The following is a 21374-nucleotide window of genomic DNA, read 5'->3' on the forward strand; positions in this document are numbered from 1 at the left end:
CTGACCAGGAAGCTCCACAAATACTGTTATTCTGACTAGTCTGGTGTGTTTCATGTGTTCTCTGGAGCTGTGAAGAAACCTCAGGGGTGTGCCAGGCTGGAAGGTCAGATTAGGGAAAGGGGAAACTCCAATTTCCATTCTTCCCTTTGTTTGAACTAATTTTTTTTATCTATTATGTATTACAGTTCTATAAAACATTTTCTTTAAGAAGGGATTTCATTGCTAAAGAGTTTGAAAATCCTTATCCAGTAATTTATTTATCTATTACTAAGAATCCCTGGTGGCACAGTGGTTAAGTGCTCAACTGGTAACCAAAAGGTCAGTGGTTCGAACCCACCAGCCACTCTGTGGGAGAAAGATGTGACAGCTTCTGTAAAGATTTATAGCTTTGAAAACACTATGTGGCAGTTCTACTCTGTCCTGTAGGGTCACTATGAGTCAGAATTGACCCGACAGCAATGGGTTTTTTGGTTTGGTTTAGTGCAAGAAAAGGAGCCCTGGTGGCACAGTGGTTAAATCACTCAGCTGCTAATCAAAAAGTCATGGTTCAAACCCACCAGCCGCTCTGTGGGAGAAAGATGTGGCAGTTTGCTTCTGTAAAGATTTATAGCCTTGGAAACCCTATGGGGCAGTTCTGCTTTGTCCTATAGGGTTGCTATGAGTCAGAATCAACTAGATGGCAGTGGGTTTGTTTTTTTGGAGGGTTTATTTCCTTATTATTAGCATTTTATTTTTATATAAATATTTTTTGCTATTCTAAGTATTGTTGCAAATACTATCTTTATGGACAAAGCTCTTCCTATACATAGGATTATTTCCTTAAGGTATATACCCCAAAAGTAAACTTTCTGTTCAAAGGGTGTCTTTTTTTTTTTAAGTTTCTTAAAACATTATTGTCATGGATTGAATTATGTCCCCCTAAAAGTGTGTGTGTCAGTTTGGCTTGGCCATGATTTCCAGCATTGTGTGGTTGTCCTCCATTTTGTGATTGTAATTTTATGTTAAGAGGATTAGGGTGGGATGGTAAAATCACCCTTACTCAGGTCACCTCCGTGATCCAGTGTAAAGGGAGCTTCCCTGGGGTGTGGCCTGTACTACCTTTTCTCTCTCAAGAGATAAAAGGAAAGGGAAGTGAGCAGAGAGTTGGGGACCTCGTACCACCAAGAAAGCAGTGCCAGGAGCAGAGCATGTCCTCTGAACCTGGGGTCTCTGTGCCTCAGAAACTCCTCAACCAGGGGAAGATTGAGGACAAGGACTTTCCTCCAGAGCCGACAAAGAGAGAAAGCCTTCCCCTGGAGCTGATACCCTGAATTCGGACTTGTAACCTACTAGACTGTGAGAGAGTAAATTTCTCTCTGTTAAAGGCATCTACTTACGGTATTTCTGTTGTAGCAGCATTAGATGACTAAGACAATTATTAAATGTGCTTGTTTTCCCAGCATTGTGAATTACATAAAGTTTTATAGAACTGTTGTTCTTCCAGGCTGGAACTAATTGAAAAGACACAAAATAATAAATGTTGGCGAGGTTGTGTAAAGTCTGGAACACTTCTACACTGCTGGTAGGAAAATAAAATGGTACAACCACTTTGGAAATTGATTTGGCACTTCCTTAAAAAGCTAGAAATAGAACTACCATACGATCCAGCAATCCCATTCTTTGGAATATATCCTAGAGAATTAAGAGCCTTTACACGAACAGGTGTATGCACACCTGTGTTTATTGCAGCACTGTTTACAATAGCAAAAAGATGGAAGCAACCAAGGTGCCCATCAACGGATGAATAGATAAATAAATTTATGGTATATTCACACAATGGAATACTACGCATTGATAAAGAACAGTGATGAATCTGTGAAACATTTCATAACATGGAGGAATCTGGAAGGCGTTATGCTGAGTGAAATTAGTTGCAAAAGGAGAAATATTGTATAAGACCACTATTACAAGAACTCGAGAAATAGTTTAATCAGAGAAGAAAATATTCTCTGATGGTTATGAGAGGGGGGAGGGAGGGAGGGAGGGAGGGAGAGGCTATTCACTAATTTAGATAGTAGATAAGAACTACTTTAGGTGAAGGGAAAGGCAACACACAATACAGGGGAGGTCAGCACAACTGGACTAAACAAAAGCAAAGCAGTTTTCTGAATAAACTGAAGGCCAGCATAGCAGGGGTGGGGGTTTGGGGACCATGGTTTCAGGGGACATCTAAGTCAATTGGCATAATAAAACCTATTAAGAAAACATTCTGCATCCCACTTTGGAGAATGGCGTCTGGGGTCTTAAACGCTAGCAAGCGGCCACCCAAGATGCATCAATTGGTCTCAACCCACCTGGATCAAACGAGAATGAAGAACACCAAGAACACAACGTAATTATGAGCCCAAGAGATGGAAAGGGCCACATAAACCAGAGACTACGTCAGCCTGAGACCAGAAGAACTAGATGGTGCCCGGCTACAACCAATGACTGCCCTGAGAGGGAACGCAGCAGAGAGCCCCTGAGGGAGCAGGAGAACAGTGGGATGCAGACCTCAAATTCTCGTAAAAAGACCAGACTTAATGGTCTGACTGAGACTAGAAGGACCCCGGAGGTCATGGTCCCCAGGCCTGTTAGCCCAAGATAGGAACTATTCCCAAAGTCAACTCTTCCGGCAGTGATTGGACTGGACTATGGGATAAAAAATGATATTGGTGAGGAGTGAGCTTCTTGGATCAAGTAGACACATGAGACTATGTTGGCAGCTTCTGTCTGGAGGGGAGATGAGAGGGCAGAGGTGGTCAGAACCTGGCTGAATGGACACGAAAATAGAGGGTGGAGAGAAGGAGTGTGCTGTCTCATTAGGGGGAGAGCAACTAGGAGTATATACCAAACCAAAACCAAACCCAGTGCTGTCGAGTCGATTCTGACTCATAGTGACCCTACAGAACAGAGTAGAACTGCCCCATACAGTTTCCAAGGAGTGCCTGGGGGATTTGAACTGCCAGCCCTTTGATTGGCAGCCGTAGCACTTAACTGCTGTGCCACCAGGGTTTCCAGGAGTATATAGCAAGGTGTATATAAATTTTTGTATGAGAGATTGACTTGATTTGTAAATTTTCACTTAAAGCACAATCAAAATTTTTAAAAAAGGAAAAAAACTTATTCTTTTTGGTAAGTGAAAAATTGTATCATATTATAAATTTAATATGCATTTCTTTGATTAATATGAGAATAATTCAATTTTATTTTACTGAATATCGTATTATGAGAAGGAAGTAAGTGGACTATTAAAAACATTAAAGCATTTTAACAATGAGTTTAGGTTTTAAAAAAGTTGATTATTTTGGAGAATTAAAAATTAAGTTACGTAAAATAAATTATATTAGTACATTTATTGAGATTATTTCAATTTTTAAAATAATGAACCTATGCAGATAAATTTTAGTAATACAGTTTGATAAAAAGAATTTCTATAAAGAAGCTTTTTCATGCTCTTTTTAAATTGTACTTCCATTTTAAAGACTGTAGCGTTAAGTATTTTCCTACAGATCTGACGTTTGGATCAGCAGCCAAGTGCTTAACTGCTGTACGACCTGGGCTCCTGATACTGCACATAGGAGAGTTTATTTTCACCTTACTAGGTGATGCAAAGGAGCCCTGGTGGTGCAATGATTAAGCACTGGGCTTCTATCGAAAGGTCAGCCATTCGAACCTACTAGCTGCATTGCAGGAGAAACATGTGGCAGTCTCCATCCATAAAGATTTACAGCCTTGTAAACCCTATGGGGCAGTTCTACTCTATCCTGTAGGGTTGCTATGAGTCGAAACCGACTTGATGGTAAGGGGTAGTTTGTGCAAACTGATAATGCAGCGAGTCCACCCAGTGGCATCACAGAAGAAAGGCCTGGCAATTTGCTTCCAAAAAATCAGCCATTCGTTATCTTAAACAGTTAGAAATAGAACTACCATACAACCCAGAAATCCCACTCCTCGAAATATACCCTAAAAATACAAGACCCTTCACACAAACAGATATATGCACACCCATGTTTATTGCAGCTCTGTTTACAATAGCAAAAAGCTGGAAGCAACCAAGATGTCCATCAACGGACGAATGGGTAAATAAATTGTGGTATATTCACACAATGGAATACTACGCATCGATAAAGAACAGTGACGAATCTCTCAAACACTTCATAACATGGAGGAATCTGGAAGGCATTATGCTGAGCAAAATGAGTCAGTTGCAAAAGGACAAATATTGTATAAGACCACTATTGTAAGATCTTGAGAAATAGAAAAAACGGAAAAGAACACATACTTTTGTGGTTACAAAGGGGGGAGGAAGGGAGGGAGGGAGGGAGAGGGCTTTTTATTGATCAATCTGTAGATGGGAACTGCTTTGGGTGAAGGGAAAGACAACACTCAAAACATGGAAGGTCAGCCTAATTGGACAGGATTAAAAGTAAAGAGGTTTCCGAGATAAAATGAAAGCTTCAAAGGATAGCGAAGCAGGGGCTGGGATCTGGGGAACTTGGTTTGAGAGGACTTCTAAATCAATGGGCAAAACAATTCTATTATGAAAACACTCTGCATCCCACTTTGAATTGTGGCACCTGGGGTCCTAAATGCCAACAAGCAGCCATCTAAAATACATTAATTGGTCTCAACCCACCGGGAGCAAAGGCAAAGGAAGAACACCAAGGTCACACGACAACTAAGAACCCAAGAGACAGAAAGGGCCACTTGAACCAGAGACCTACAATATCCTGAGACCAGAAGAACTAGTTGGTGCCCGGCCACAATTGATGTCTGCCCTGTCAGGGAACACAACAGACAACTCCTGAGGGAGCAGGAGACCAATGGGATGCAGACCCCAAATTCTCATTAAAAGACCACACCTAATGGTATGATTGCGACAAGAGGAATCCCAGAGACAGTGCTCCCCAGACCTTCTGATGGCACAGGACAGGAACCATCCCCGAAGACAAATCATCAGACATGAAAAGGACTGGTCAGTGGGAGGGAGAGAGATACTGATGAAGAGTGAGCTAATTAAATCAGGTGGACACAGGAGAGAGTGTTGGCAACTCTTGACTGGAGGGTTGATGGGAAGATAGAGAGAGAGGGAAGAAGGTAAAATTGGCACGAAACGAGAGACTGTAAGGGCTGACTCAATAGGGGGAGAGCAAGTGGGAGAAGGGAGTAAGATGTATGTAAACCTACATGTGACAGACTGATTGGAATGGTAAATGTTCACTTGAAGCTTAATAAAAATTAAAAAAAAAAAAAAAAATCAGCCATTAAAAACCCTGTGGAGCACAGTTCTACTCTGACACATATGTGGTTGCTATGAGTAGGGTTGACTCAATGGTAACTGGTAAACAAGAACAAGGAAAAAAAAATATGGTATTTGCATTTGAGAATTCACATTTACATTTAACAAAAAAGAAATCATAATTTTTGGCAAACTTGCATTGCGTTTATTTGTTCCCTTTTATTTTTTTTTAGGTATAAACAACATAAAACTGACTTGGAAATGATGCCACAGCAGCACCCCATCAGTCTGCCTTGCCGAGTGACTGGCTGCCAGTGCAGGGCTTACCTGTACGTCCCTTTGAATGGCACGCAGCCCATTCGCTGCAGGTGCAAGCACTTTGCCGATCAGCACAGCGCTGCGCCTGGCTTTATATGCACTGCATGTGAGTTACATTGTTATAAACACACCAAAACCAAAAACCAAACCCCTTGCTGTCAAGTCGATTCCAACTTACAGCGACCCTATAGGACAGAGTAGAATTGCCCCATAGGGTTTCCAAGAAGCAGCTGGTGATTCCAGCTGCCTCCAACCTCTCAGTTAGCAGCCGAATGCTTAACCACCACACCACCAGGGCTCCATAAACACACAGTACAGTGTTTTTATTTCTTTAATATTTACCGTGCCTTTGTACCAGTTTGATTCAGTAAGTAGAGTCAGTATTAAATAACTAAGAAAAATTTAACAGATAGATTTGTGGAAAAACACATACAGTTGTTTGTATGCTTTTTTATTTATAATGGTGCAATAGTTAAGTGCTTGGCTGTTAATGAAAATGTCCATGCAGTTTAAACCCACCAGCTGCGCTGTGGGAGAAAAGACCTGGTGATCTGCTCCTGTAAAGATTACAGTCTAGGAAACCCTAAGGGGCAGTTCTACTCTGTCCTGTAGGGTAACTACGAGTTGGAATTGACTCAACAGCACACAACAACAACAATCTCATATAATTCAAATAGTTGAAGTAATCGTAGTAGATTTTAAAGTATCACTAGATCTGATTGAAATTTTTTTTTATAATTTTTATTGTGCTTTAAGTGAAAATTTGCAAATCAAGTCAGTCTCTCACACAAAAACCCATATACACCTTGCTACACACTCCGAATTACTCTCCCCCAATGAGACAGTCCGCTCTCTCCCTCCACTCTCTCTTTTCGTGTTCATTTCGCCAGCTTTTAACCCCCTCCACCCTCTCATCTCCCCTCCAGGCAGATGCCAACATAGTCTCAAGTGTCCACCTGATCCAAGAAGCTCACTCCTCACCAGCATCCCTCTCCAGCCCATTGTCCAGTCCAATCCATGTCTGAAGAGTTGGCTCTGATTGAAATTTTTGAATAGTGGGAGTTTAATCAACTAAATTCTATTTACGTGGTTCTTAAAAAGCCTTCTTTAAGTAAAAATAAATTTACAATTTGCTGGTAGATTATTTTATTATGGCCTAAAACATAGGCAAACCAATTATAACATGACAAATTTTTTGAACCAATTTTGTATAACAAAAAATTTGCTGTTTAAACCATTTTTAAGTGTGCTATTCAGTAACGTTGATGACATTCACCATGTTGTGCAACTATTAATTGTCTAGTTCCAAAACTTTCATCACCCCAAATAGAAACACAGTACCTCTTAAGCAATAACTCCCACCAGCTCCCTCCTCCCAGCCCCTGATAACCACTAATAAACTTTGATTTCTATGCATTTACTTTAGATACTTCATATAAGTGGGGTCATACAGTATTTGTCCTTGTGTGTCTGACTTACTTTACTTAGCATGATGTTTTCAAGAGTCATTAATTTTGTAGTGTGTATCAGTATTTCTTTCCTTTTTATTCCTGAGTAATACTCCATTGCATGCTTTCAGTCTCTGTGGGTTTACCTTCTAGTACGGCTGATCCATAGGGAGGTTTCCATGTTGTCTCTTCACCTGGTCCTGGCCACTGGGCTGTCCTTGCCACACCTGCTTCTAACTCAGTATTTGAGGAGAGGGCCTGTATTTTCAGGGAGGCTTTTCAGTAGTTAACCCAACTGCTTTTAGTTCTAGTTGGCCTTTCTAATACATATATATATATATTTTTTTCTGTTACATAGCCCCCTTACTTCTTTGCAACTTTCAGAAGTGAGAGCAGTGGCTAGGAGTGAGTTCAGGGGCTGGAATTAAGAGTAACAGAGGACAGAGCACGAGGGACCCTTCCAGTGGCTTTGGCCAGTCCAAGAGTCTTTACAGAAGACAATTCTGTACCTATGTTTAATTTTTAAATTAAAAAAAAATATTTTATATGCCCCAGATAAATAAGGCATTACTGAAAAAGAAGAACAAAGTGGGAGGCCATACTTTACCTGATTTTAGAACCTGTTATACTGCCACAGTAGTCAAAACAGTCTGGTACTGGTACAACAACAGATACATGGACCAATGGAACAGAATTGAGAATCCAGACATAAATCCACCCACATATGAGCAGCTGATAGTTGACAAAGGCCCCAAAACAGTTAAATGAGGAAAAGACAGTCTTTTTAACAAATGGTGCTGGCATAACTGGTTATCTATCTGCAAAAAACTGAAACAAGACCCATACCTCACTCCATGTGCAAAAACTAACTCAAAATGGATCAAAGACCTAAATATGAAATCTAAAATGATAAAGATCATGGAAGAAAAACTAGGGACAATGCTAGGAGCCCTAATACATGGCATAAACAGTATACAAGACATAAAGAATGTAGAAGAAAAACTAGATAACTGGGAGCTCCTAAAAATCAAACACCTATGCTCATCCAAAGACTTCACCAAAAGAGTAAGAAGACTACCTACAGACTGGGAAAAAGTTTTTAGCTGTGACATTTCTGATCAGCACCTGATCTTTAAAATCTACATGATACTGCAAAAACTCAACTGCAAAAAGACAAATAACCCGATTAAAAAATGGGCAAAGGATATGAATAGACACTTCACTAAAGAAGACATTCAGGTATATGACGAAATGTTCACAATCATTAGCCATTAGAGAAATGCAGATCAAAACTACAATGAGATTTCATCTCACTCCAACAAGGCTGGCATTAATCCAGAAAACACAAAATAATAAATGTTGGAGAGGCTGTGGAGAAATTGGAATACTTCCACACTGCTGGTGGGAATGTCAAATGGTAGAACCACTTTGGAAATCAATTTTGCACTTCCGTAAAAAGCTAGAAAGAGAACTACCATACAATCCAGCAATCCAACTCCTCAGAATATATCCTAATGAAATAAGAGCCTTTACACGAACACATATATGCACACCCATGTTTATTGCAGCACTGTTTACAATAGCAAAAAGATGGAAGCAACCAAGGTGCCCATCAATGGATGAATGGATAAGTAAATTATGGTATATTCATACAATGGAATACTACGCATCGATAAAGATCTGTGAAACATTTCATAACGTGGAGGAACCTGGAAGGCATTATGCTGAGTGAAACTAGTTGCAAAAGGACAAATATTGTATAAGACCGCTGTTATAAGAACTTGAGAAATAGTTTGAGAAGAAAACATTCTTTTGTGGTTACAAGAGGGGGGAGGGAGGGAGGGTGGGAGGGGGCATTCACTGATTAGGTAGTAGATAAGAACTACTTAAAAAAAAAAAAAACTTTAGGTGAAGGGAAAGACAGCACACAGTACAGGGGAGGTCAGCACAACTGGACTAAACCAAAAGCAAAGAAGTTTCCTGAATAAACTGAATGCTTCGAAGGCCAGCATAGCAGAGGCAGAGTCTGGGGAGCATGGTTTCAGGGGACATCTAAGTCAATTGGCATAATAAAATCTTTTAAAACATTCTGCATCCCACTTTGAAGAGTGGCATCTGGGGTCATAAACACTACCAAGCAGCCATCTAAGATGTCTCAGTTGGTCTCAAGCCCCCTAGATCAAACGAGAATGAAGAACACCAAGGACACAAGGTAATTATGAGCCTAAGTGTCTGAAAGGACCACATGAACCAGAGACTACATCAGCCTGAGACCAGAAGAACTAGATGGTGCCCGGCTACAACCGATGACTGCCCTGACAGAATATAACAGAGAACCCCTGAGGGAGCAGAAGAGCTGTGGGATGCAGACCCCAAATTCTCATAAGACCAGATTTAATGGTCTGACTGGAGACTAGAAGGACCCCAGTGGTCATGGCCCCCAGACCTTCTGTTGGCCCAGGACAGGAACCATTCCCGAAGCCAACTCTTCAGACATGGACTGGACTGGACAATGGGTTGGAGAGGGATGCTGGTGAGGAGTGAGCTTCTTGGATCAGGTGGACACTTGAGACTATGTTGACATCTCCTGCCTGGAGGGGAGATGAGAGGATGGAGGGGTTAGAAGCTGGTGAAATGGACACGAAAAGAGAGAGTGCAGGGGGAGAACAGGCTGTCTCCTTAGGGGGAGAGTAATTGGGCGTGTGTAGCAAGGTGTATATGGGTTTTTGTGTGAGAGACTGACTTGATTTGTAAACTTTCACTTAAAGCACAATAAAAATTATAAACAAAAAAATATTAATTTTGTTATTGTTGAGACTACACACAGCAAAACATACACCAGTTCAACAGTTTCTACGTGTACAATTTAGTGGCATTGATTACATTCTTCCAGTTGTGCAACCATCCTCACCCCCCTTTTCTTAGTTGTTCCCCTCATTACCATGAACTCACTGCCCCCTTAAGGTTCCTATCTATCTTATAAGTTTCTGTGGTCAATTTGATCCCATAGAGATAGTTCTTAAAAGAGCATAATGCTCAAGGCAGGCCTTTTTTACTGCTTCAACTATTGTTTGGTTTTATGATGACCTCAGGGGATATTTTTGGTTTAAGTTTTAAAGATTATCTCAGGGCAATAGTTTCAAGAGTTCATCCACCTTCTATGGCTCCAGAAAGTCCAGAGTCCATGAGAATTTGAAATTCTGTTCTACACATTCCCCCTTTTGTTCAGGATTCTTCTGTAGACTCATGGATCAAAATGTTCAGTAATGGTAGCCGGGCACCATCCAGTTCTGGTCTCATAGCAAAGGAGGTAGCTATTCAAGGAGGCAATTAGTCACACATTCCTTGTCTTCCTATTCCTGACTCTCATTTCTCTGTTGCTCCAGGTGAACAGAGACCATTTGTTGTGCCTCCGGTGGCTGCCTGTAAGCTTTTAAGGCCCCAGGCACTATGTAAGGAACTAGGAGGTAGAGCAGAAGCACTAAACAAGTTAATAGGCCAATTAACAGGGACTGTCCCATGAAACCATGACCCTAAACCTCCGAACCAAGAAATCAAATCCCATGAGGTGTTTGGTTGTACATAAACAGCCTCAGCAGCTACTCTTTTTTTTGCCGTTGTAAATATATCTATCATACAACCTTTGCCAATTCAACTTTTTACATGAGTACAACTTATTGACAACAGTTACAATAATCAGCTGTGCAATACCCTTAATCAGTGCAACACTTAAGATTAACTTACTTTACATCTTGATTCAGGTTCCAAGTGTTCAGGTTTTCATAGCTGCTTCACTTGTGCTTGTGGTCAGCCTGCATATACCCATGAAACAGTAGTGGAAACTAAGCAAGAAAGACTGGCTCAGGGAAAACCAGTAGGACAGGATGTTCCATATGCAGCAATGGGAGGATTAACTGGCTTCAGCTCACTGGCAGAAGGCTACATGCGATTAGATGACAGCGGAATTGGTAAGTGACAGTATATGAAATGTGAACTTGTTATATTGTCTTTGTGTGCTAACAATTGTGAAGCCTTGAATTTGTTTAGCACTTTATATTCTTGATTTTTTTTTCAGAAGACCTCTGATTTGATTTTTATTTTTTGAAGTCTTTATTGACATTATACTGTACATTGTCATTATAGAAAATTTTAGTAACAAAAGGGAAAAGATCAGTCTTAAACAATACTTCTACTCAAATCCCAACCCAAAGCCCCTCTGTTTGTAATAGCTAAATAATATTTCTTTTATTTGATATGACACAATTTACCTATTATCCTATTGTATGCAATTTTTGGTATGACATAACCATGTAATTTTGGAAACATGCAGTCATATGTTCATATGTTTACATGCATGTGTGTGTATGCATATAATCACAAACATACGCATATAATATGTTGTAAAATATGGGGATGACATCTGACCTCTAACTTCACCAGGGGGAAGGAGAATTATAATCAACAGCCCAAGGCTGATTCCTATGAGGTGAAGGTCAGACATGCCTTCTCTCTCTGCCATCCTTACCAATTCTTATACATTCGTCTCTCCTACGGCACCCTCTACTTTTCTCCTGGGTTTGATAATTCATTGCAGTGGCCACACAGAACTCACAGACAATAGTCACGGTCATGGGGTTTATTGGGGAAATTAACAGGTTACAATTCGGGTTCAGGAACGCCCAGGATTCAGTTCTTCCATCAGGACAGCCTCTTTTCAGCTGTGCTCAGAGGCATGCCACTCTCTGGCCCCTTGACCTCTGCTCTGCTTGGGCAAGTGTTAGAAAGCTCTTTTTAGTTCTGCGGATGAGTGCCCAGAGGTACCTCACTCTGCCAGTAAGCCTCAGCGTGAAGGCTCTCAGCTCTAGCTCCATGGGTCGGCAAACCTACCTCCGCCAAGTACCTAGGGGCGCCAAACCATCAGCAAGCCTCCTGTGCAAAGGCACTCAGCTTTCCTGCTCCTTGGGCCAGGAAGCTCACTGCGCTGTCTCCTGCGAGTCTCTGCTGCTGCCGTTTCTCTACCATTCCTTCTCGCTGTCTTCAGCGTTACAGCTCTCTCTCGCTCTGTCAGTCTCCTAGTTCCAGAAGCTTCTCAGCACAGGGATCCCAGGTCCAAAAAGGACGCACTGTGCTCTTGGCCCTTCTTCCTTGGTGGTGGTGAGATCCTCCTCCTGCTCTGGAATTGGCCCTCTTTTTAAGCTTAGCTGGATGGCAAAACTGACCAGTCCCCTTGGTGGGCCGCAATTACCTTATCTGCAAGGCTCACTCAGTCACTGGCCACTCAAGACCCTGGTGAGAAAGGTCATATAAAAATGAACCATCGCACCGCATATGTGCACACAAGTATGTATGTCTGTACATGCGTATCCAAATATACATCTGTTTGTATACACATACGTTTTAAGTAATAAAGGGAAATGTTCCATGGGATATATCCCAAACTATTGAAATTAGCTGGATCCTTCTGAGTGTTGAGTAGTATTTGGGAGAGGAATATGTTCCCTGTCTACTTTAAATACTTCTGTGTTTTATTTTATTTTTTTTTTACAAGAAGCATGTATTTTATTGTTTTCATTAAAAATGATATAAATATAAATGAATATTTTCCTGTTGTAAAAGATTCAAATGATAAAGTCCAAGGCCCCCTTAAACACTTCTTCCTACTCCAGATTCTTCGCTAGAGGGTAATTTTTATCAGCAGTTGATGTGCATTTTTCTTTTTAACAAATTCTTACAGTTTACTTTTTTTTTGTTGTTTAAGAAAAATTTTGAAGACCTGTTATGTTAGGACGGAGCCCTGGGGTGCAATGGTTAAGAGCTTGGCTGCTAACCAAAAGGTCGGCAGTTTGAATCCACCAGTTGTTCCTTGGAAACCCTGTGGGGCAGTTCTACTCTGTTCTGTAGGGTCGCTAAGAGTCGGAATTGCCTTGACAGCAATGGGTTTGGTTTGGGTTGCTTACGGTAGGACACAAAAGCCTACCTACGTATTTTTAAACTGTTGCATGGCATTCTACAGATAGATTCATCAGTTTTTCTAGTCATTGTCTTGTCCATAGCATTTAGGTCGTTTCAGTTTTTTTTTTTTTTTGCTGTTACAAACATTCCTGCCAAGAAAATCCTTCAATTTGTCTCCTCATATATTTGTATGAATTTGACTTTAAGATGGATTTGTTGGATTGAAGTGTGTGCACATTTAAAATTTTAATACATTCTGCCAAATTACCCTCCAGAAATGCTGTTTGTTTATATTTCCTCTAGCACCAGTTTAGCTTGCCTGTTTGCTCATATTTATGCTAATCCTTGATATTATTAAACTTAATTTTTTTGCCAACCTCATGTGTGGAAAATGTTACCTTATTATTTCAATTTGATTTTCCTGGTTATTGGTGAGGTGAGTTTTTTTTTTTTTTTTTTTTTCCATGTTTATTGGCTGTTTCATTTTCTGTGAATTGCCTGTTCATATCGTTTGCTCATTTTCCTGATTTTATCTTTTTTTATTGATTTATAAAAAGTCTTTCACATACTCTGTATGCTAATTATTTGTTACTTATTTTACAGATATATTCTCCTAATTTGTCACTTCTCTGTGTATAAGTATATAGTCGTTTTTAAAATTTTGGAGTCAGATCTTCCCTATTTCAATTTTATAACTATATTCTTCATTTTATTCTAATTCTTAAAATTTGCTGATTTTATGCTTAGATTTTTCATCTATCTGAAGTTTATTTTTTTGTGATAGTGTGAAGTAGATGCACCTAACTGCAGTTTTTGTCCAAATCAATGGCCAATTGTTCAGCCAGCATTCTTTTCCAAATGATTTGAAACTTCACTTTTATCATATTCTTACTCTGTATTCTGTGCCAGTGGCCTATTTTTCTATCCTGTGCCGATATTACATGGTTTTAATTAGCTTCGTAGTTGGTTATGATATTTGGTATGGTAAATTCTTCTTTGTGTTGCTTTGAAGATTGTCTTGATGTTTTTGTGCATTTCTGTTCTAGGTAATTTTACAACTAGCTTGCTAAACTCAATAAACAAATCCTTTTGTGATTCTCATGGCTGCTTGATTGTGTTAGGCTCACTTAATGGTTGTAGAAAACCCAGTTAACAGTGGCAAAAACTAACGATGATGTTAGGACACAGCCTCGTACTACCAGGTGTTGTCCCAACCACTTTATGTATATATTCTTATTTAATCTTCACAACTCTGTGAAGATTAAATTGTTCTCATTTTACAGATGAAGAAATTTAGCAGAGAGAAGTAAAGCAACTTTGTTATTCAGCTAGTATATGGTAGGGTTGGGTTCAACCCAGAGGTTTTCTGGGCTCCTTCATCTGTCTTGTTGCTATTTCTGTGCAACTACCACATAATTTTAATTACTAAAGCTTTATAATAAATTAATTCATTAATATTAATGAATTTATTTTATTACTTCTTGCCTACTATTATCTTTTAATTCTTTCCAGAACTTTGACATCATTTTGTGAATTTACAAAACGCTCTGTTATTTTAATTGATATCACATCAAATGTATGTATTGATCTAGGAAGAATTGATATTTTATAATATTAACTCTCTTCATTTATTTGTCTTGTTGCTATTAGGTGCCGTTGAGTCAGTTCTGACTCATAGTGACTCTACGCACAACAGAACGAAACACTGGCCGGTCCTATGCCATCCTCACAGTTGTTATTATGCTTGAGTCCATTGTTGCAACCACTGTGTCAATCCATCTCATTGAGGTTCTGTTTTTTTGCTGATCCTCTACTTTACCAAGAGTGATGGTCTTCCCCAGGGACTGGCCCCTCCTGATAACAAGTCCAAAATAACATGAGATGAAGTCTTGCCATCCTTGCTTCTAAGGGGCATTCTGGCTGTACTTCTTCCAAGACAGATTTGTTCATTCTTCTGGAAATCCATGGTATATTCAGTATTCTTCATCAATAGCGTAATTCAAAGACATCAGTTCTTCGTCAGTCTTCCTTATTCATTGTTCAGCTTTCGCGTGCATATGAGGCTATTGAAAATACCATGGCTCGTGTCAAGTGCACCTTAGTCCTCAAAGTGACATCTTTGCTTTTTACCACTTTAAAGAGGTCTTTTGCAGCAGATTTGCTGTTTGATTTCTTGACTGCTGGTTCCATGGGCATTGATCGTGGATCCAAATAAAATGAAATCCTTGACAACTTCAGTATTTTCTCTGTTTATCATGATGTGGCTTATTGGTCTAGTTGTGAGGATTTTTGTTTTCTTTATGTTGAGGAGTAATCCATAGGGAAGGCTGTAGTCTTTGATCCTCATCAGTAAGTGCTTCAAGTCTTCTTAGCTTTCAGTAAGAAAGGTTGTGTCATCTGCATATTGCAGGTGGTTAATGAGTCTTCCTCCAATCCTGATGCTGCATTCTTTTTCATATAGTCCCGCTTCTCAGATTATTTGCTCAGCATACAGATTGAATAAGTATGGTGAAAAGATACAGCTCTGATGCATACCTTTCTTGATGTTAGATTGTGTGCTCTCCCTTTGTTCTGTTCGAACTGCTGCCTCTTGTACAGGTTCCTCATGAGGACAATTAAGTGTTCTGGAATTCACATTCTTTGCAATGTTATCCATAATTTGTTAAGATCCACAAAGTTTAATGCCTTTGCATAGTCAATAAAACACAGGTAAACATCTTTCTGGTATTCTCTGCTTTCAGGCAAAATCCATCTGATATCAGCAGTGATATCCTTCATTCCACATCCTCTTCTGAATCCAGCTTGAATTTCTGGCAGTTCACTTTTGATGTATTGCTGCAACTGGTTTTGAATTATCTTGTACAAAAATTTACTCACGTGTGATGTTAATGATATTATTTGATAATTTATGCATTCTGTTGGATCACCTTTCTTGGGAATGGGCACAAATATAGATCTCGTCCAGTTGGTTGGCCAGGTAACTGTCTTCCAAATTTCTTGGCATACAAGAGTGAGCACTTGCAGCATTGCATCCATCTGTTGAAATACCTCAGTTGGTATTTCCTTGTTTTCTGGAGCCTTGTTTTTCACCAGTGTCTTCAGTGCAGCTTGGACTTCTTCCTTCAGTACCATCGGTTCTTAATCATATGCTACCACCTGAAACCCCTGAACATTGACCAATTCTTTTTGGTACGGTGACTCTTTGTATTCCTTCCATCTTCTTTTGATGCATCCTGTGTCATTCAGTATTTTCCCCACAGAATCCTTCACTGTTGCAACTCGAGGTTTGAATTTTTTCTTCAGTTCTTTCAGCTTGAGAAATTCCAAGCATATTCTACCATTTTGATTTTGTAACTCCAGGTCTTTGCACATTTCATTATAATACTTTATTTTGTCTTCTCAAGCTACCCTTTGAAATCTTCTGTTCAGCTCTTTTACTTCATTATTTCTTCCATTCGCTTTAGCTACTCTACATTTCAGAGCAAGCGTCAGAGTCTCTTCTAACATTCATTTTATTCTTTTCTTTCTTTCATGTCTTTTTGCTTTCTTCATGTATGATGTCCTTGATGTCATTCCACAACTCATCTAGCCTTTGGTCATTTTTACTCAATGCATCAAATCTATTCTTGAGATGATTTCTAAATTCAAGCGGAATATATTCAAGGTTGTACTTTGGCTCTTGTGGGCTTATTTTGATTTTCTTCAGCTTCAACTTGAACTTGCATATGAGCAATTGATGGTCTGTTCCGCCTTTGGCCTCTTGGCCTTGTTCTTAGTTATTTGTCTGAGGATATACTTTAATTTTTTGTTAATATTAATTAGAAAATATTTTTTAAAAAGATTGATTGTAATTAGAATATGTAGTTCATGAAATAAAAAAAGTTTGAACTACATTGTTGAATAGCACATACAAAATTTGAAAGAAATTCTATAATGTGTTTATCTGGTTGATTTTGAAAAATTTGGTGGTCCCAGAAAACATCTTTATTCTTCTTTGCTGCTGACTGTTTGAAGGTGCTTTTTGTTCCAGCTAGCATGAGAATTTAAAATAGCCCAAAAGAATGTCTTAAAATATTTGGGGGGAAAAAGCTGTTTTTAGAGTTTGGTATTTTTTCCATGCTCACTTTGCTTTGCTGTCACTGAACTTTTCCTGAAGACCCTGGAACTATATAACTAATAAGACAAGAAGAATGGAAAGTTTGTGTTTAGTAAAGCAGGGAAAGAACTGTTAAAAAAAGGGAGTTGAGTAAAGCTTGGTACACTTGGAAATTGATCCGGGAGTTTATTGATTAACTCAAGCCCTTTGGAAAGTCATTGTATACCCACAGGGGTCTTGGCACCCCAGTCTGAAGACCAATGGAAAAAAGAAGATACTTCTGCTGATGACAATTAGGCCATTAGGCTTGCTTTTGTGTGGCAGAAGGCAGAGTAAAGTATAAGGTAAGAAAACCCTCTCTCTTCTGTCCCCTGAGGGGCGGTGAAGAAAGTTGAGAGTGAAGAGAGGAGTCATAAGCTGTATGTGTCCTGATTTCAGGTGTAGGAGAGCCCAGGGCAGAGGGACTTCTGTCCCATTAGTCAGGTAGAGCCCTGAAAAGAGATGAAGTGTTGCTGGGATTTAGTTTCTTTATAACGGAAGGAATCTGTAATTCCTAACTCCCAAGGAGCACTTTGAAGCCCTGTTGGCTTAGTGGTGCAGAGCTCAGCTGCTAACCAAAAGGCTGGCAGTTCAAATCCACCAGCCATTCCTTGGACACTCTATGGGGCAATTCTGCTCTGTCCTACAGGGTTGCTTTGAGTTGGAATCAACTTGATGGCAACCTTTTTTTTTTTTTTAAAGGGGCACTTGGAAGGCAGCTGAGTTGTAAGGCAGAGTAGAGCTAGAGGTGGGTCTCCTGGGCTGGGGGATTAGATAGAGGAAGTGGCAGGCATTTAGGGGGTCTGTACTTCTAGAGGAAACCCTGGAGGCATAGTGGTTAAGTACTATGGCTGCTAACCAAGAGGTCGGCAGTTCAAATCTGCCAGGCGCTCCTTGGAAACTATGGGGGCAGTTCTACTCTGTCCTATAGCGTCCGACTATGAGTTGGAATCAACTCTACAGCAGTGGGTTTTGGTTTTGGGTACTCCTAGAACAGGTTTGAGGCTACCAGGCCCAATCAAGCTGAGAGAGACCAAATTACAAGTTACACCAGTCTTGAGCATTTGGGATCAGTAGCATATGCAGAGGGCAGTGCAAAGACCAGAGTGGACACGAACCCACTTCTTCCATATTTCCACAAGCCACGTGTGATAGGAGCTGAGCAGGAGTAGGGAAGACTAAGCAGTTGTCCTATACTGTTTACACTGTAAGCTAGAACAAAGTTTTAAACTGACTAGGACTAAAAGTTTATTTCCTTCCCTGTACCCCTGGTATGGGGGTGGGGATGGGGATGGGGATGTGTGGTGGGTGGTGGCTTGTGAAGAAGATAGAGCAGTTATAAGTGTTTTCTGCAGCTTCCTTCCTTTTGGCCCATAAGACAATGTATTTAGCAGTTGATCTTTGTGGTTTGAGGTTGTGGATGTTTCTTCATTTCATTGAAGAGGGGATTTTCTTCTTTATTTTTCAGACTTCAGGTTGTGTTTAGATGGTTTCCTAGTGAGGATGCAGAGTAAAAATACACTTATTTAACCCCCTTCAACTAACCCCCCACCCCCCAAAACCAAACTCATTCATTCACACCTTTCAACTAGAGGTCCCTTATCTCCAACATCTTGTTTTTAGTAGTGTTATTAAGGTTTTTGCACCTCTTTGCTGACATGCAGTTATATTAGTACATAATATTCTTATTTCTGTGGAAGAAGTCTGAGAAGTGTACTAAGAAATACAAAAATACTTTTACCCATTTGCCTTTATGTGACATAAAATTCTAAATAAAATTTTCTTCTTTACAGAGTGAATTTTTCTGGTAACTCTGTTGAGGTTCTAATGTATTTCGCATGAGAAATAATAACTTGTATATATCCTTTTAAATAGAGAATTGCCATTTTTCATGTCTTTTGTTCTTCTCAGGTGTACCTTCAGTTGAATTTTTAGACTCTCCGATTACAGCCATGGACCACCCATTTCTAAAAGCATTTCAGGCATCATCTAGTTCATCACAAGCAAAACCAACAGATGGTAATGAAATTGAGGAAATATTTTTGGGCATAATAAATAAGAATGTAGGACTTCGATTCATTTTCTAAGCTTCTTTCTTTTCTTCCAGTATCCCCTCAATTTGATTTCAAGTGAATCTTAATCATTTTACTTTCTTTATAGTGGCCAGGCACTGAGAAAAAGTAAATGACTTCATTTTGTATTAGGGAAAATAGCTAAATCTGAGAATTACGAGGAGTCTGATAATACTATAATTTGAAGTTTTTAAAACCACAGCTTGTTGCCCTGTGATGATAGAACAAGAGAGCCCTCTAGTGGACTAATTGCCTTCCTCTTTTCCGAGCTCTCAAAGTGGACGTAATCCAATGGTAATCATAGGTTTGCAAGACTTGATGTATAAATTAAGAGCACATATACTTCATTTTTCAGCAGTAATATTCTATTTTCTTTTCTGAAAACAAAAAGAATAGAAACATTGAAGGGATTCATTAGGTTTTTTATATTTATAACTATTTTTAAAATACAAGTTTTCTTTGATTTACTTGAAAATGATATGGCTTTCTTTGAAAGACAATACCAAGAAAAGGTAAGTCTTTGAGGAAACCTGCTTGTGTTAAGCATTTACTTGCAACAAAACACTGTAGAATGGGTTATATGTTGATCTGACTTTTTCTACAAGAGATCATAAGGCCACTTACAAAAACAACATACAGGGAAATAATGATAAAATATAGATAAAAGTAGGAAGTCAAAACCAAGAAAAAGGACACAATTGTGCCAGCTTTCTAAGTTGATTAATTGCTGCTCTAAGCTTCATTTTTTTAATTAATTTTTATTGCGCTTTAAGTGAAAGTTTATAAATCATGTCAGTCTCTCATACAAAAATTTACATACACCCTTTAAGCTTCAGTTGTGACTGAGCATAGTGGCAGCCAAGGCGCAAAGGAAGGTGCAACCATTTAAATAACTTTCCTTATTAGAACAGAGGAAGCTTGAGTTCCCCCATGCTCATGAAAGTTATATCAGTGCTGGATTTTAAAGGAGTCTGTATAGTGACCCTCAATATCCATGAAAACTTGTTTTCAGGAAATGTAGTATATGGTTGCTCATTTCTGATAGCCTACTTTCATTGAAGCCAAAGCCAAACTGTTAAAATGCAACTGAGTAAAGTGAGTCCCATCTCAACATGATCCACTTATAGACCCAGAGTTCCCAGTGAGTAGATAGCACGTGTTCTAAGCAGTCTTTTTTGTTTTATTTTTCTTAACAAGCTTTTGTTAGAGTTAAATAGTTGACAGAATGTGGTTGTACTCTGTGGTGTTTGTCTAGAGTTATGTGATTTTGTGTTGCTGGTTGCGGGTGAATTCGTATACTTCAGAAACCAGAAGAACAGGTGATAAGGTTGATATTCTGTTTTGGAAATAAAGGAACCCAGCCAAGATGTTCACCTGCAAAGGTGTGGAAGTGAGCTGCTAGGGTACCTACAAAGAAAACCAGATTTTCTCTCCTGAAGCAATTTAAAACTCTTTCTAACACCTAAACTAGTGTTTGATTGTTTTTACAAATCTGATACCATGGAAAATGGCTAACATTATTTTAGTTTTAAAAAATTCAAAGCAGGTGGTATTACTTTAAATCTATGCAAAGCCTCAATAATTACTTCGGGGAATTATCTGATTCAGAGTAACATGGATTTCCAGTTTAGTTATAAAATTTAAAAAGTAGTGAACAAAATTAAGTGTGCTCTTATATGAAAGAGCTATATATGTGGTGTTATTTAAAATTTGGAGAATGTTTGCCAAGGAAAATTACCATTCTTTCTGAAAAAGGATTTCACAGTAAGACTAATCCATTGAGACCATTTCTGGTTTGAAAAATAAAGCATTAGCACCTGGTAGGAAACTTTTCTTTTTTTTTTTTTAAATTAGAATTTATAATTATATATGTATTTTATATATGTGTATTTTTCCCCCCATTATTAGAAGGCACAAGTAGTCAAGTTTCTTACTTAAAGAGACCTGAAGAGGACGATATGGCTTTCTTTGAAAGACGATACCAAGAAAGGGTAGGTCTTTGAGGAAATCTGCTTGTGTTAAGCATTTACTTGCAACAAAACACTGTGGAATGATTATGTATTGATACTGGATCATCAGTTAAAATAATTTATTAAGTCTTTACTTATAACTGGTGCTAGGCCTTAAGATTTATTTAGGACAATACAAACAGGCCTGATGAAGAATTTGATATATGATACTGACACTGG

At 39.1% G+C, this 21374-nt stretch overlaps 1 protein-coding gene across 5 annotated transcripts in view; it reads left to right on the top strand.

Annotated features, from left to right (window-relative positions):
* The window catches only part of FAM221A (family with sequence similarity 221 member A), a 39108-nt gene that overhangs the window by 8688 nt on the left and 9046 nt on the right, over positions 1 to 21374 (top strand). For 3 of the 5 annotated variants that reach the window (XM_023544349.2, XM_064290077.1, XM_064290079.1), the window contains exons 3-6: positions 5494 to 5684; positions 10788 to 10994; positions 19025 to 19132; positions 21094 to 21176. In XM_023544349.2, coding sequence (XP_023400117.2) covers positions 5494 to 5684; positions 10788 to 10994; positions 19025 to 19132; positions 21094 to 21176 — 589 coding nt within the window. Of the gene's footprint in view, positions 1 to 5493; positions 5685 to 10787; positions 10995 to 14628; positions 17419 to 19024; positions 19133 to 21093; positions 21177 to 21374 lie in introns of those variants that run through there. The other 2 variants (XM_064290080.1, XM_064290078.1) reach the window with 2 other exon arrangements.

Source organism: Loxodonta africana, chromosome 8 (assembly GCF_030014295.1).
Source record: "Loxodonta africana isolate mLoxAfr1 chromosome 8, mLoxAfr1.hap2, whole genome shotgun sequence".
Lineage (NCBI taxonomy): Eukaryota > Metazoa > Chordata > Mammalia > Proboscidea > Elephantidae > Loxodonta > Loxodonta africana.